Raw genomic sequence first — 14,788 nt, forward strand, 5'->3', positions numbered from 1 at the left:
GTAACAGGATCAAGTCCTCATACATGTGCCACTCACGTGCCCGACATGGTTTGAGTCCAAGTCTCAGTTCCTTTGGGCTCTCCTTCGTAATTTGAGGGACATTTTGGATAAAAGAAAAACAGAAATGGTGCAATTTCATCTACTTTTTGTAAAATTTTATAGCTGTGGAGACTTCCTGTATGAAAGGCTTATTTCTACTGAAGCACAAAAAGGAAAATGTTCCTTGTGTTAATTGTTGATGGCGTTAGCCATGGCAGCATAGATGTGCGGCTTAATGGAATGATAAGCTGTGGAAGCAATTTGCTCCCCCAGAGCAGTTAGCCCTGTGTTAAAGTGTCTGATGATAAACGTGAGATGGCACAATTACATGTCAAGTCTTAATATACCAAAAATTATAATATGTGATCTGACCTCTATGCCTTCACGGTCAGCGTGATAACAGAGGGAAGATTGGAGGTTTGCCTTCTCTCCAGCAGCACATTTGTAGCAAAGATAACTGCTATCTAATTTAGAGTTTGCCCATGTTTGGTGCATTTTTGGGGCCAATCATTTTCTTCCATTCTGGTTTTTAAAAATAAAAATAGGCTTTATTAAATGTTTATTTGCAGACATTCTTAACAACAGTAACAATTAAAAATACAAAAAGTTTCCCTTTCTCTAATATAAGTAATTTCCATCACATTACTTCACCGGTATTTTCTGATCGTATTTATTACATCTCTGCCCTTCAGTGCTTTATCAGGTTTTTTTTCCAAAGGATCATTTCCAGCTACAGGATGTTTATGACCTGATAACCCATTGTTTATAAAAGTGATAAATGGAAACTGTATTTCAGTGAGTTGGTTGTATCTCCATACTCTGCTGTGGTGAGTCAAGCTTTCTGAAAGTGTAAGTTTCTGTATTTTGGAAAGCCAGCTCCAGCTTAAGCATTTGGTTTGAGATTTCCCATGCGGGGCCATATCAAGATGAGCCACTGTTTGCATGAAGCAAATCATTTCCTTGAGGGGTACTCAGTTTGTCACACTGTGGCAGAACGTTATCAAGGAGAGCAGAGGAGGGGAAGGAATAACAAGCACGGTTTCTTTTTGCAGATTATAGCATTTTATCGCCAAGCAAAAACTTTTCCTTCATGCTGACATGAACATGCTGTGACTTATTGATGTAGTCTCCATTGAAGTATCCAGAAGGGGTGCAACAATCCCACAGAAACCAGCCCTCTCTTGTTCATCAGACTCCTTTCTCATGCTTGGCCCTGCTTCAGGCAGTGAGCCAAACTCTCACAAATGCCAGCAGAACTCCTGTTGTGCAACCTGACAACCTCCCTGCACAGCACATGCAACACAGACAAAGCCACAAGTCACACACATGAGAGAGAGATGCTGCTTGTGCAGCATCACATGGGCTTGATTCCTGCCGGGTGCTGACATGCCTGCTCCATACTCTCGGTGCCAAGTTGAACTCAAGGCTGCCAGAAAGCAGGCCGGAGTCCAAGGAGCTGAGCTGATGGATCCAGTGGATTCCTGCCTCCAAAGCAGATTCCTCACACGTGCCTAGCATCCATCCAACACCTTATCCTGTTCAGTGAGATCAAGTTCAGTGTTTAGAGCCTCTGGATAAGGACAGGGAGCTTGAATCAGTATGACCTGCCACATGCTTTCTCAGCCCTTGCCCATGGGAGAAAGACTGGATGGATCAGGGTGGCAGGGAATGCATTATTGTATGGTGGAGACCAGTCTGGAAAACATCCTCCATAGATCTAGTCTATGTCAACAATCTTCTGGTCACAAACTCCCCATTCTGAGCAAGGTGTTCAAGGCATTGGTGAAGTCTCAGCTCCAGGCTTCCTTGAATGGAATGGATTATCTGGGTCTTCTTTTCCAGTTTAGGTTTAGGCCTCATTTTTGGATAGAACGAATCTTGGTCACTCTGATGACTGGCCTCTTTTGGGAAAGAGGCAGGGAATGTAGAACCCAGTTACTTCTGGATCTCTCATAGGATATTCTCCTGGACCACCACTGTAAGTTGCAAGTAGGAGACACTCATCTACCAGGATTCAGCTTATATTTGCAGGGTCACTTCCAGAGAACTGCTGACTATAGTGCCTTGCAGAAATATTTTCCCTTGCCCATTGACTTGTCCACAATTTGTTGTGTTACAACCTGGAACTGAAATTGTGTCAATCAGCATTGTTACCACTTGATGTACACAAGATACCCCATTCTGTGAAGATGCAAAATATTTTTATTGTGGCACAAAAGTTAAACTGGTTGCACCAAGAGTCAGTCCTTGATAGAAGCACCTTTGGCAACAATGATTGCTGTGAGGCTTCTTGCCTACGTTTCTTTCAGCTTTATGCATCTGGATCCAGCCATGCTTGCCTGTTCTTTCAGCTCTGTTAGGTTGGATGGGAACCATTAATGGACAGCAACCTTCAAGCCTTGGCACAGATTTTCATTCAAATTGAGCTCCAGGCTTTAACTAGGCCATTCAGAGACTTTCAGGGGCTTGTTCTAAACCACTGTAGTGTTACTTTGGCTGTGTGATCCGGGTCACTATCCTGCTGGAAGGTGAACTTCCACTCCAGTCTCAGGGCCCTTACAGGTGAAGACAAGTCTTCCTCTAGAATTGCCCTGTATTCAGTTCCATCCATCTTGCCCTTAATCCTGAAGGTTTCCCAGTCCCTGCCAAGGAGAAGCATCCTCACAACATAACAATCCTTCACTGTGGGGATGTTGTTCTCAAGGCAGTGAGCACTGTTGGCTTTGTATCACACTGAATGTTTTGCAGCAAGGCCAAAATGTTTGAATTTGGTCTCATTTGGTCATGCACATTCCAATTGGTCTGTGATACGGATTTATTTTAGCAATAGTCTTCTTCTCACCACTTTTCCATTAAGCCCAGCTTTATGGAGCATCCCAGGGATAGTTGTCCCATGGACTATGTTTCCCAACTCAGTTGCAAATATCTCAAGCTCTTTCAGAGTTACCGTTGGCTCTTGGTTGTTTCTGCAACTAATGCCCACCTGACCTAGTCACTGAGTTTTGATGGATACCCTTCTCTAGGCAGAGTTGTGGTTGAGCCATATTCTTCCCAATTTGTCATAAGTGATCAAATAGTTCACCAAAGGATGTTCATAGTTTGGCAGGGTGGTTGTTTTTGTAACCCAACCCTGATTGGCACTTCCGCGCAACTTTATCCTGGAGTTGGGCTGATAGCTTCTTGGTCTTCATGATGCTGTTTAGATATGTTTGTCAACCATTTCTGTGGTCTTCCAGAAACAGGTGCATTTAATCTGAGATCACTTGGCACTGGAATTAGCACAGGTGGACTCCGTTCAAGGCTTATAGTAGATATGTGACTTCTGGAAGCAGTGACTTGCACCAGAACTTATTTAGGCATCTCACAGCAAAAGCTGCAAGCACCGTGCCTCGGCCCCGTAGCAGCCGTGCTGTGCAGCACCACAATGCGCATGTCATTCAATATCTCCATGGAGGTGCTGGGAACAGTCATCAGGAGATTAGGGGTGAGAAGTCATGCACTGGCAACCTCACAGTTAGTCTACTGAAATGTGCTCTAGAATGGATAGGACTTTCTAGAGAGCTTTCATTCATAGGGTTGCCATAAGCCAGAAACAGTTTGACAACACATAACACAATATGCTCTATGTGTGCCTGCCTTTATGCAGCTAGTGTAGAATGCAGTAGCAAAGGCATTCAATGGGACGCCCAGCGATGCTCCTAGGACTAATGTGTTAAAAGACGTGCCCTGGCTGCCTGTTTGCGCCTGAGCCGTGTTCGGGGTTGAGTCGCTGACATAGCCTCTGTTGAATGACTTAAGACTGAACCTCTGGCAGGCTGCCTTCCCTTACATATACCCCGTTGACCAAGATCATCAAAGGAGGCCTTGCTAGTCATTCCAAATTATTGGAAGGTTGCCATATACTACCTCACCCTTCTTGTAAGCAGCACCTGTTCTGTGGAGGAAACTCCTTTGTGCAGTTTGTGAGGCAGAAAATCTGGCTGCTTTAAAATTCCACCTAAAAATGCAGTTATTCAATGAAGCGTTTCCTGACTTCTAATGAAATTAGCAATGCTGCTGCACTGTACTTAGGCTTGTGCTACTCTATATTATTACTGTAATTGGAATTGTTTTTAAAATACTATTCTACATGTGATTTTAGTAATATTTTAAATGTGACTTCTGTATTTTTATGTACCCTGCTTAGGGATTTGATACCTGGCAATATGCAAATATTTTTAAAAGTTACTTGTAAAATACAGATAAATATAATATAGTGAAACAATATTTTCACAGTTTTACTTATTTTTTATATCTTTACTTTCAGATTGCAAGCAGTCACTAAGGGAAGATGAAGGAACTGTAACCATAAATAGAAGAGGAGCAATAAAACAGGCAAAGATCCATCATATCAAAAACCATGAATTTATTGCAACCTTTTTTGGACAACCCACATTTTGCTCTGTTTGTAAAGAGTTTGTCTGGTAAGAAGATTAGTCTGTGTGCTTTGTTACTTCATGTGTACGTACGTACATGCACACACACACACACACACACACACACTACATACAATCATGGTATAAGTCTAGTATTAAGAATTCCATGGGTCTACCGTCCATTTGACTAAGAGTCCCCTGTATAAACCACAGTTTTCCCTAGACAACTTATTCCTTAAGATGATGTTTTGTTTAACTTGCTAAAAGTCTATGGCAGGGATAAATAACATGTTTGAGGTGAAGGCAAACCAAAATTCCATTATCCTTCAAAATTTTACAATGGTGTTCTCAGATCCAAAAATGCATTTCAAAAAGTGTTTATTAAAGAAAAAGCCATTCAAAATGCATTATATTAGGAAAATAACTTGCAAAACATATATATTAAGCAAAAATGTTTATAAAAATGTATGCATTAAGACAAATACACACAAATGCATATCATGCAAACTTTAAAAGCAGCTCTCAATGTCTGGAATAAACCAAGGGAAATAGTGGAAAAATTAAAAACAGAGAGACACTGAAACAGATAGATTCATACATTTGTAGATGAGGACACTCCAAATTGTTCTGGCCAACAATTTCTAAAACAAGTGCTATACTCACTCACTTTCAATCTGCAAACTTGATTCTTCATTTATAAAGTTAATATATCCATTACTGACTCATTTCTGAAAGACCCAGGGACTGAACTTTCTTCCTTCTTACCCAGTAGCAGTTTCAGTTCCTCCCCTCCTTCTCCCCCGCTTCTCCCCCCACCCCTTCACCACCCATGAGCAGGTGACAAGCCATGGGCCATATGTAAGCATGGGTAATGCAGCTCATCTTACTGCCCTCCCCTCGGCAGCTGTGGCCAAAATTCCTCCCTACCCAAACTTGCCACAGTAGAGCTCAGTGGGAGTCTCTTGCCTTTGAACAAGTCCCAACACGAGAAAAGTGAACCTGGTCCCCTACATGGTTACACCTAGTAGGCTCCACCTTTCTCAATTTCTGAATGGAATGCATTATAACTGAACCTTTTCAGCTCAGGTGTACTTCTTCCCGTGCACTTAACTGCCACATCCATATTCTGACTTGAACTACTGTGAATGTACAGCTAGGTATTAATTTGAAAACCCATATTGCTCCCACTTCAGAACTCAATTACAGCTTCCCTAGAGAAGAAATGTACAAGTACTTCATTGGTCAGATAAGTCTGAAAAGGTTGTTTTGTATGTTCAGTTTACCACATATCCTTCCCTATTTCTTTAACAGGGGGCTGAACAAGCAAGGATACAGATGTAGACGTAAGTTGCCCACATCATCTTTTATTCTTGGAAGTGATAGGCAGTGAGCAACTTCAGCTGATGCGTCGGAACTGTTCACCTGTCACCAGAACTTGAGAAGATGGCCCTGGGTCATGGCTCTGGCTGCCTCTAGCCCAGGACTGTGGCTAGTGGCGGGCAGCAGCAGTCCGGGGTTTCAGCCCTACCTGGCATTTGTGGGGTTTGTACTGGAGACTTTAGCAGCCCCTAATGAGCACCTGATGCATATCCCTGTCCCAGCTGCCCATTAACAGGTATCAGAGCAGTAGCCAATGTTAGGCTGTTGCAGCAAGTAATAAAAATATTTTGGCAACCTGAAAGTACTAGATTTGTTAATGTTTACAGTATTAAGCAAAATTATAAATCCAGCCAATATTAAATGGAAATGGAAAGAACAAAAGGAGCTTGCTTGCTTTCTGAAACAGCAAGTGCCATTTCAAGTGGGAGCTGAATAGAACTCTCTGAGTACTACTTCATGGATCCTGCCCCTCAAATATGAAATTTAACTGTCTGTATCTTTCTATTCCTGTTTCTCTTCTGAAGAATGCAATGCTGCTATTCACAAAAAATGTATTGACAAAATCATTGGGAGGTGTACCGGCACTGCTGCGAACAGCAGAGACACAAAGGTAAGTGGCAGCATGTTCAGTCCATCCATAACAACATTATGTGCATTCCACAGTAAAACAGTGAAACTTAGCTCAAAAGAAAACAAATATTTTGTTTATTTATTTAGAATATGTACATGCCGTCCTTTCGCAGAGCCTCAGGGCGGCTTACATAAATAAATAAGAATAGTAGTATAAAACATAATACAAAAAAATTCCAGATCCACCCTGGCTGCTTATATCATGCTTATCGCTTATTATCATGCTTATCACTTACTACACATCATGCTAAATATCATGCTTATCACTTATTAAGTATCATGATTAAAGTGATTAAATATCACTTATTAAATATCATGCTTCTCACTTATTATGCAAATCAAGCATACTTATATGCCATTAGCATCGGCGAATATTTTGTTCCTTAAGAGTTGAGTTCTCAAAGATCAAGCAAGACGGTCCATGAGAAAGGCAAGAATAAGAAAGCAAAAAAAAAAGGAAATGTGTAGGGCAACCCCAAAAATTAAAATAAGATGGATCATTGGAAGAGAGCCTCTTCTCAAGCAGCTAAGCCAGGGGTCTCAAACTCAACTTCCCTGGGGGCCGCTGGAAGTAGAGTCTGGGTGAGGCTGGGCCTCATCAAGCGGTGGTGGGGGGCCGCTCATCCCGCATCGCTCCTGGAGGCCGGCGCTTGAAGGCCGCAGGGCCCCTCCCCCGTGCCCCGCCTGGCCCGGCAATTGGCCTGCGCGCCGCGAGTTTGAGACCCCTGAGCTAAGCAAATTAAAATGCTCCTGTAATTTTTAATTTTGTTTAAGCCTTGTTTATGGAATTGTACAGAAGTCACAAAAGAAATCATTTTTGTAAAGGTTGCAAGGAGCTGTGCAATTCCAGCATCAAGCCTTGGGCACCAAGGAGCAGTGCAAGCCCTGCGCTTGCCTTACTACGCTCAAGGAAAGTGATGAGGATATTAACACGAGGCAGATCACATTTAATCTTTGTAAACCTTCTTCTAGTCCAAGCAGAAGCAGAATAGTAGTCAGAAACCAGATCCACACTTTCAGTGGAAAAGGAGCACAATATTCATATAAACTAACTATAGAGACTTAATTTTCCAGAGGCTCACCAAATCCCTGCATCTTTCTTGGACATTTCAGAAGACATTTCCTTCAAAACAATAGCAGTCATTTTCATTATACTAGTGTGAGTTTGTGAGCAGGATAATATCTGCAATTTATTAATTTTAGTTGACTGAGCTGTGGTCTTAATTTTCATTTGTTACACCTATAGGATATTTATTCAGATAAATGATAGATTTCTGTCTGCCCTGCAAGGATTTAACTGTTTCCCTAATAGAAGTTTCTCTTTAGTTTCAGAAGGAGCGCTTCCACATTGACATGCCTCACAGATTCAAGGTTTACAACTACATGAGCCCCACCTTCTGTGACCATTGTGGGAGTCTTCTCTGGGGACTAGTTAAACAAGGATTAAAGTGTGAAGGTACGATCTATTTCTTTTAATCATGAAAGGGATTGAGTCAAAAACAGCCACAACAACAACACCACCACCACCACCACCAAGGAAGTCTTTGGAAGGAAAATGATGTTATAGTTTTGTATGTAGGGCTTTTTAAAACAAAAACTTTCCACACAGGTCTCAGTTTAATATAGGTATTTGCCAATCCTTAACTGTATTCAGAGCTGGAAAGACCTGAAGGACCTCCAAACCAAATGCTGTTTTGCTGTTTTTGCTCCAACAGTAATGTTTTCTCCTTCCTAATATTGAGAGCTGAAGGGGGAAAGGGACTATTAAAGGACCTAATGAGCAGATGACCCACATTTTTGTACCAGTAATCATAAAATGTTTATCCTAAATGTTATTGATTTCTTTTTTAGAATGTGCAATGAACGTACACCACAAATGTCAAAAAAAGGTGGCAAATCTATGTGGCATCAATCAGAAACTATTGGCAGAAGCTTTAAACCAAGTTAGTCAGGTATGCCTGGTTAGTGCTGAAATATCCTCCTGAATATTTATCTGTTGCTGAATGCCTATTCGAATCTCCAAGTGATAACAACCATACTATTTATCTTACTAATCCTGACAGTCTGTTCAACTGCAAAGTTGAGGATTTTACTGCTCTAGTTTAGCTGAATTTCATAATTGTGGCAAGATTCTGTTTACCACTCAGCAAGAGACTTAGAGTTAATCTCTATAGAAAAACAAGTTTAATATATTGCCCACACCATAAGATCCTATATCAACTATCCAGTTTTACATAATCTTTTAGCAATTTTATCTTCACAGTCTGTAGAAAGCAGTCCTAGTAAAACAAGATATAGTACATCTTCATTTACTTCCAAAATTCAGGTGTGCAAACATTCCCCATATTGCATGAGAAAACATCTGTCATGTTGCTATAAGATTAACATTTATTTGAAAACTTTGTCTATCTCAATGTAACAGAATCATTGTTCATTTAAGTGCTAAAATAATCTTGAATGTTTGCTGTTTCTTTTCAGAGATCTAACAGGAAATCTGATCCTGGCTCACTAGAAAATGTTGGCATTTACCAGGATTTTGATAAGAAACATAAACCCTATGTTGGAGATGTAGCAGGTGACAAATAGACCTGTTTCTTTTCATTGTGAATGGATAACTCTACTGCATTAACTTATAAATCACCATTGACATTTTTAATTAAAAAGTCAGTATGGAAGAACCTGGACAGCAAATAACTCTTTATACGGAGCAATTCTGTACAAAGCAGCTTGTATTAGACCAATTCTAATACTACATTTTTGCATGTGGATTGGTCCTTGACATAAATTTGTGGCTTCATTCGCACACCAAGATTGTGAGTGTAATTGCACAGATTTTTTAGAACTGTCTGCCAGAGATCATTCATTCATTCATTTAACCCAAAAACTACTATGGAGGCCACAGTAACAACCTACAAATGCAGCATTGGTAGGTTGCTGCTAGAAATTGGATGTAGCTCACATGCCATATCCATCCCCACAATTAATGAGTTAATTAATCCTTAATTAACAGCCCAGTTGAAGGGGAGGGAGGAGAACTTCTTGAGCATAATGTTTTTGTTCTTGGTTTCCTGTTTCTTGTAAGCCGTCCAGAGACTTTTTTAGTAATGAACAGCACAGAAAAATTTAAATAAATAAATAGCTGAAAAACTCCCATTTCATTTTGCAGATAGTAGTGAGTATGATAAGCTGTGGGAGGGGAGGTCACTGACTCGACCATCCAGTAGGAGAAAGTTCAACATGGACAGTTTTATCTTCCACAAAGTTCTTGGGAAAGGAAGCTTTGGAAAGGTAGGTAGCCTTGCCGAGTTTTCTCTACATTTTCAAATGACTGGATAGCTGCTAGTCACACTATGCTGTGATGTCATGTAACAATATGTGGCCACCACACTGGAGTTCAAAATGCTTGCTGAGTGCTGAAAAAGCTCTGATCATCCACCTTTCCCTACATGGGCAGAGGGAGCAGAACCTGGGGAAGAACCTGGTGGGCGGAATGTGGAACCCCCAAGGGGCCACGCAGTCCTTGTGCAGGAGATACCCTCTGCGTCTTGAGAATACATTTGTACTGTGCATACAAATACTGCAAACATCTACATTTTTTGTATTTCATCGACTTTTAGTAAGAAGCATGCAGCATTGTGTGCCTTTGATGAACTCTGCTTTAACACCATAAAAACTGCGGCCATAATCAGCTTTTAGTCTTCTGGATGCCACAAAACACTTTGCTGTGTTAAGTGTGAGCACAGGTCGGCTATAGGATGCAGAGTTACACATTCATTACCTGGGGAACAGATAAGCTAGTTGCACTCAGATCACAAAGGGACCAATCTAGGAAGTTGTCAAATTGCAAAGGCTTCATGGTTTGTATCTCAAATAAATGCTTTGTTTTGCAGGTGCTACTTGCTGAGCTGAAAGGGAAAAATGAATTTTTTGCAGTAAAAGCTTTGAAAAAAGATGTGGTGCTGATTGACGATGATGTGGAATGCACCATGGTGGAAAAGCGGGTCTTAGCACTTGCATGGGAAAATCCATTTCTTACCCACTTATACTGCACTTTTCAGACTAAGGTACAATGCAATCCTTAATTTTACTTTGATATAACTGGCAAAGAGACATGTGCTGTTTTTCTGAAGATTAGTAAATTTGCTTTAAAATAATCAAGAAAGAGCCAGCGAGTCTGTTTCCTTTTTCCTTGCTGTCCTTTTAGCTCTTTTACAGGATGTTTGTCAGTTTCTAATGGAAGTGAGTCACTTGTGCAATGCAGATGTGTTGGAAGCGGGGCGGGGTGTGAGTTGTCTCCATAAGTAAATGCGATACTCCTGAAATGGATGGCAAAGGCCTCCAGCCAGAGGCTGGAAGCTGTGTGCGATTGAACTCGGCTGAGGGACACGTTCACGAGATGCGGCTAGAGCAGCGGGCTAGCATTGTGTTCTCTCCTCTTTGTGCACAGGACCATCTGTTCTTCGTTATGGAGTTCCTTAATGGTGGAGACCTGATGTTCCACATACAGGACAAAGGACGGTTTGATCTCTTCAGAGCTACGTAAGTGTCGCTAATACAGCAGAGTGGGATGCGGGTTGTTCTGCCCATTTGAAACCTTGCACAAGTTCAAGAGTTCATGATGAGTTGTACTGTCTGCTATACCTATACAATACGACAAAAGGTGTTGAAATCATATTGCAGATAACTGTGCCTTCCCAGATGCTTAGAGATCGAGTCACTGCACGCATGGCTAGCAGGGGATTTGTCCAGCATGGACATGGGAGAGGCAGGGTCAGGAAGTATCATTTTGTGCAGGCCTTCCACGCCCGCGCGGGTTCCTCTGAGACGGTCCCCTCACCTTGTAGCAAGGAGTTGGAGCACACCGCTTATCATTCTCTTTCAAATCTGTTTGCTTTCCTTAAATAGATAAGGATACGTGTGTTACATGTACATGCACATACAAATATACTCATGCATGCACCCACACGCACCCGTCAACCTGGGTACATATATGTGCCTCCCCAGGCCTTAAGATCATCTTCTGGGGTCCTTCTTAGGGAGTCCCCTTTGATGGAAGTAAGGAGGGTACAGACCAGGGGAAGGGCCTTTTCAGTTGTAGCACCCCATTTATGGAATCAGCTCCCCAAAGAGTTATGCCTGGTACCTACCCTTTTTTTTCTTTTTCATGCCAGTTGACAAACTTTTTCTTCTCCAGGTATTTTAATAGCTAAATTCTATTTTTAATATTGTATTTTATATTACTGCAATTTGATGAGGGTGGCAGTGGGCTTGTTGTTGGTATTGATTGGTTTAGTGGTTTTGTTGTCTTATTGCGATACACTGCTTGTTTTTGCTTTTTACTTTGTTAACCACTCAAAGATCCTTCAGGCTATTGGGTGGTATAAAATGAGATAGATAAAGAGGGAGTGCAAACAGGCTAAAATAAAAATCTCTGTAAATATTCCCTTACCTAAGGAAATATTGGACCCACAACGAGGCAAGCTGAGCCTTTTGACTTAGATGGCAGATCCAGAGGGCATCCCATGGGCAACCCCTGGAGGCCATTCACCTGCCCAGAGGAGAGAGCCCAGCCAGCTCTGGCTGCCAACTGTTGAGCAGGCCCCATCGTTTAACTGGGTGCTGTGCAAAGAAAGATTTCTTTTTATGCATCCTGAATATCCCACCAGTCAGCCTCATGAGAGGACCCGGCTTTTAGGCTTATGAGAGCAAATGGTATCAAGGACAGCGCTAGTTATCTGAAAGAACTGTGCCACAGACCCATTCCAACCATTTTTTTTGCTATTTTGCACATGTTAATATGCATATGCAAATATATGTACATAACTCAAGAATAGTTCTCATATTGTAAATCTTATAGAGGCAAACTAATCAACCTCTTGCCTGCTTTCAGGACAGCTGTGCAATGGCCCAAGTTGCATTTGCTTAAAACTTGCCCTCCATGCACCCCCGCTTTTCCTATTCTCACCCCAAATAGAAATCCAGGGGTCCAAGACAGAACATTTTCTTTGTTATGGGTTAACTTTTCATTCAAGAAAAACTGCTGGTACATTAAGGTCAGTGTCATATTTAAAATAACACCATAAATACATTGGGGTGAAATTCACATATATACAATTACAATGCAAACAGATGCTGCAGACTTTTATGCTGGGAGAAAGCATATGTGTGAAAGCAATGGGCAGTGGGACCTGTTTCCCCTGGGCCCACTTTGCCCTCCCTATTTTTCTTCCTTTGTATTTCCGTAGCAGTAACAAACAGATAAATACGCTTTGCCACCCCACTGTCCTCTGTGGGGAAAGAACAGGCAGGAAGGCCTGTTGTGTTCCACCTCCCGCCCCCTTTCGTCTGCTGTGCTGGCTTCCCTCCCAGGCAACACAATAATGCCACACTTGCTCAGGGCCACAGCCTGTGACCAGCGCCATCTCCAGTTAGGGCCTCTGGAGGAAACGGGGGAAATTCCAGGCCCTCCCGATTTAGGACGCCCCTATCTGTATGTGAGCATTGCACTGTTCCAATAAAATACCCTGCGAAGAATATTTCATCCTGTATCCAAACAGGAGGGTGTTCCACATATCGGCATACATTCCAATGTGATTAAAAACTCCTGCAAGTAGTGATGCCACCGACGTCCCTAATTAATTTGCTTTCCAGTGGAACCTTGCCCATTCATAACGCTCAGTTTTTGCCCATGCACTGCACTGGGTACATTAACTCTTCCTTAATTTTTGCCACCGCCCCTGCTCTGGTGCCATCACAAGGAATAAAACTGGGCAGCGCCCCCAACAGTGTTTGGTTGTTGTTATTAAGGGGTCGGGAACATGTAGCCCACAAATACCAGGTTCACTCCTCTGACCTCAATCGACCCTTGCTCTCTCCCTGTCACTGTCACGCCATCCTTGAAGCATTATTTTTCCAGCTGATAGAATGGTTTGGCTTTGTTGTCCTTGCCCAGCCAGTCATGGGCTTTCCTTCCCTCCAGAGCTGCCGGTGCCTCTCTTTAACAAACGCATCACTTCATTTTGTCAAGTAAAGCCCTGCCTCGCCCTAACTCTCGCTCTTGTTCTTGCAAACTCCATTAACACTTTAAAAAGGCCAAGCTGTTTGAGAAAGCTCTTTTACATATGCCAGGATAGCACCAGATCAAATAATTAGTGTAGTCAGTTCTGCAGGGAAGGGAACAAAGCTCACATTATAAAAGCAAGATGAAATTAATGCCTGTAAGGGAAAACACTGTGATTGGTGATCACAGGCCTAGACACTATGCAAATGTAGGAAGGCAGCCAGAATTGTGTATAATCACTGGGATCTCTAAGGGCCTATTTCAGTGAGTCTACTGATGCTTCATCTTTATTGCTAGCTAAAGCGCTTCCTCCCACTATTCATGGTGCTCTTGCTGCACCCAAACCCTGTATTCATCTTCTTGTAGTTTTCAAACAAACACGGAGCCTCTAGTCTGGTCACAGAGTTTCAGCCCAAGTTCTTTCTGTAGCTTGCCTAAGAAATAGGGTGAAATGCCCGCAGGGGCATAGGATGCTGCCTTACCAGGAGCCAGACAATCAGTCTACCTGTGTTGACCAGAAGTGGCTCTCTGGGGTTTTAGGCAGGGATTTTTCAAGCCCAGCTGGAGATGATGGGCTTTAAAGCCAGGGGCAAAGCAGGGGCTCCACCACTGAGTCATGGTCCTATTCCCCAAACGCACATGCTGGAGAACTGATTGTGTGATGATTTGCACTCTGAGTGCAAGGCTGTGTACGTATGAATACTTGCTTGTGAAGCTCCCAAAAGAATTGGAGGGGTATGGAGGTATGGAGGGGTACAGTTTCAGCCTTGAACTAGTAAGTGCCATGGCAGAGCAAAGTTATGGGTAGTTACGGTCAAACTTCCCCTGGGTGAGTTGGAACATAAAATGGACTCACCTGTGTAGGGTCAAATGAAATTCTGGCTCACAGTGAACTTCCTTTAGCTTTTGTTGATGTACTAGACCACAGCACACCTTGCGAGCTGCCGTCTGGAAAGACATCATGCTTCTCAGGCTGGAGCTGCAGAGCTGTGGGAAATGAGGGGTTCTGCTCAGCAGACCGTAGGGGAGGGCAGGTGACCCTTTGGGGTTCATGGGCTCATCTTTTTAAATGTGTCCATGGGAACCACCAGAAATCATAGGGTGGACAGGCGAGTTGGCTTCTCTTCACTATTCCCTTTCTCTTCATCTCTGCCTATTACCCTCTTCTACACAACACCCGTTCCTGTGCTCTGCTTTTCTCCAGACTGTGGGAGGGGAGGGGAGGGGATACATGGTGGTTTCCCAGATCGGAAAACCACCATGT

General features: G+C 42.5%; 1 protein-coding gene across 2 annotated transcripts in view; it reads left to right on the forward strand.

The window, feature by feature from the left end:
- PRKCD (protein kinase C delta) overlaps positions 1-14,788 on the forward strand; it is a 76,483-nt gene that overhangs the window by 52,455 nt on the left and 9,240 nt on the right. For both annotated transcript variants that reach the window (XM_044451152.1, XM_044451153.1), the window contains 9 exons: positions 4,346-4,502; positions 5,766-5,797; positions 6,359-6,444; positions 7,791-7,920; positions 8,316-8,416; positions 8,943-9,039; positions 9,631-9,752; positions 10,355-10,528; positions 10,912-11,003. In XM_044451152.1, the coding sequence (XP_044307087.1) occupies positions 4,346-4,502; positions 5,766-5,797; positions 6,359-6,444; positions 7,791-7,920; positions 8,316-8,416; positions 8,943-9,039; positions 9,631-9,752; positions 10,355-10,528; positions 10,912-11,003 (991 nt within the window). The remainder of the gene's footprint in view (positions 1-4,345; positions 4,503-5,765; positions 5,798-6,358; positions 6,445-7,790; positions 7,921-8,315; positions 8,417-8,942; positions 9,040-9,630; positions 9,753-10,354; positions 10,529-10,911; positions 11,004-14,788) is intronic.

Source organism: Varanus komodoensis, unplaced genomic scaffold, assembly GCF_004798865.1.
Source record: "Varanus komodoensis strain SLA01 unplaced genomic scaffold, ASM479886v1 scaffold6_2, whole genome shotgun sequence".
NCBI classification, from domain to species: domain Eukaryota; kingdom Metazoa; phylum Chordata; class Lepidosauria; order Squamata; family Varanidae; genus Varanus; species Varanus komodoensis.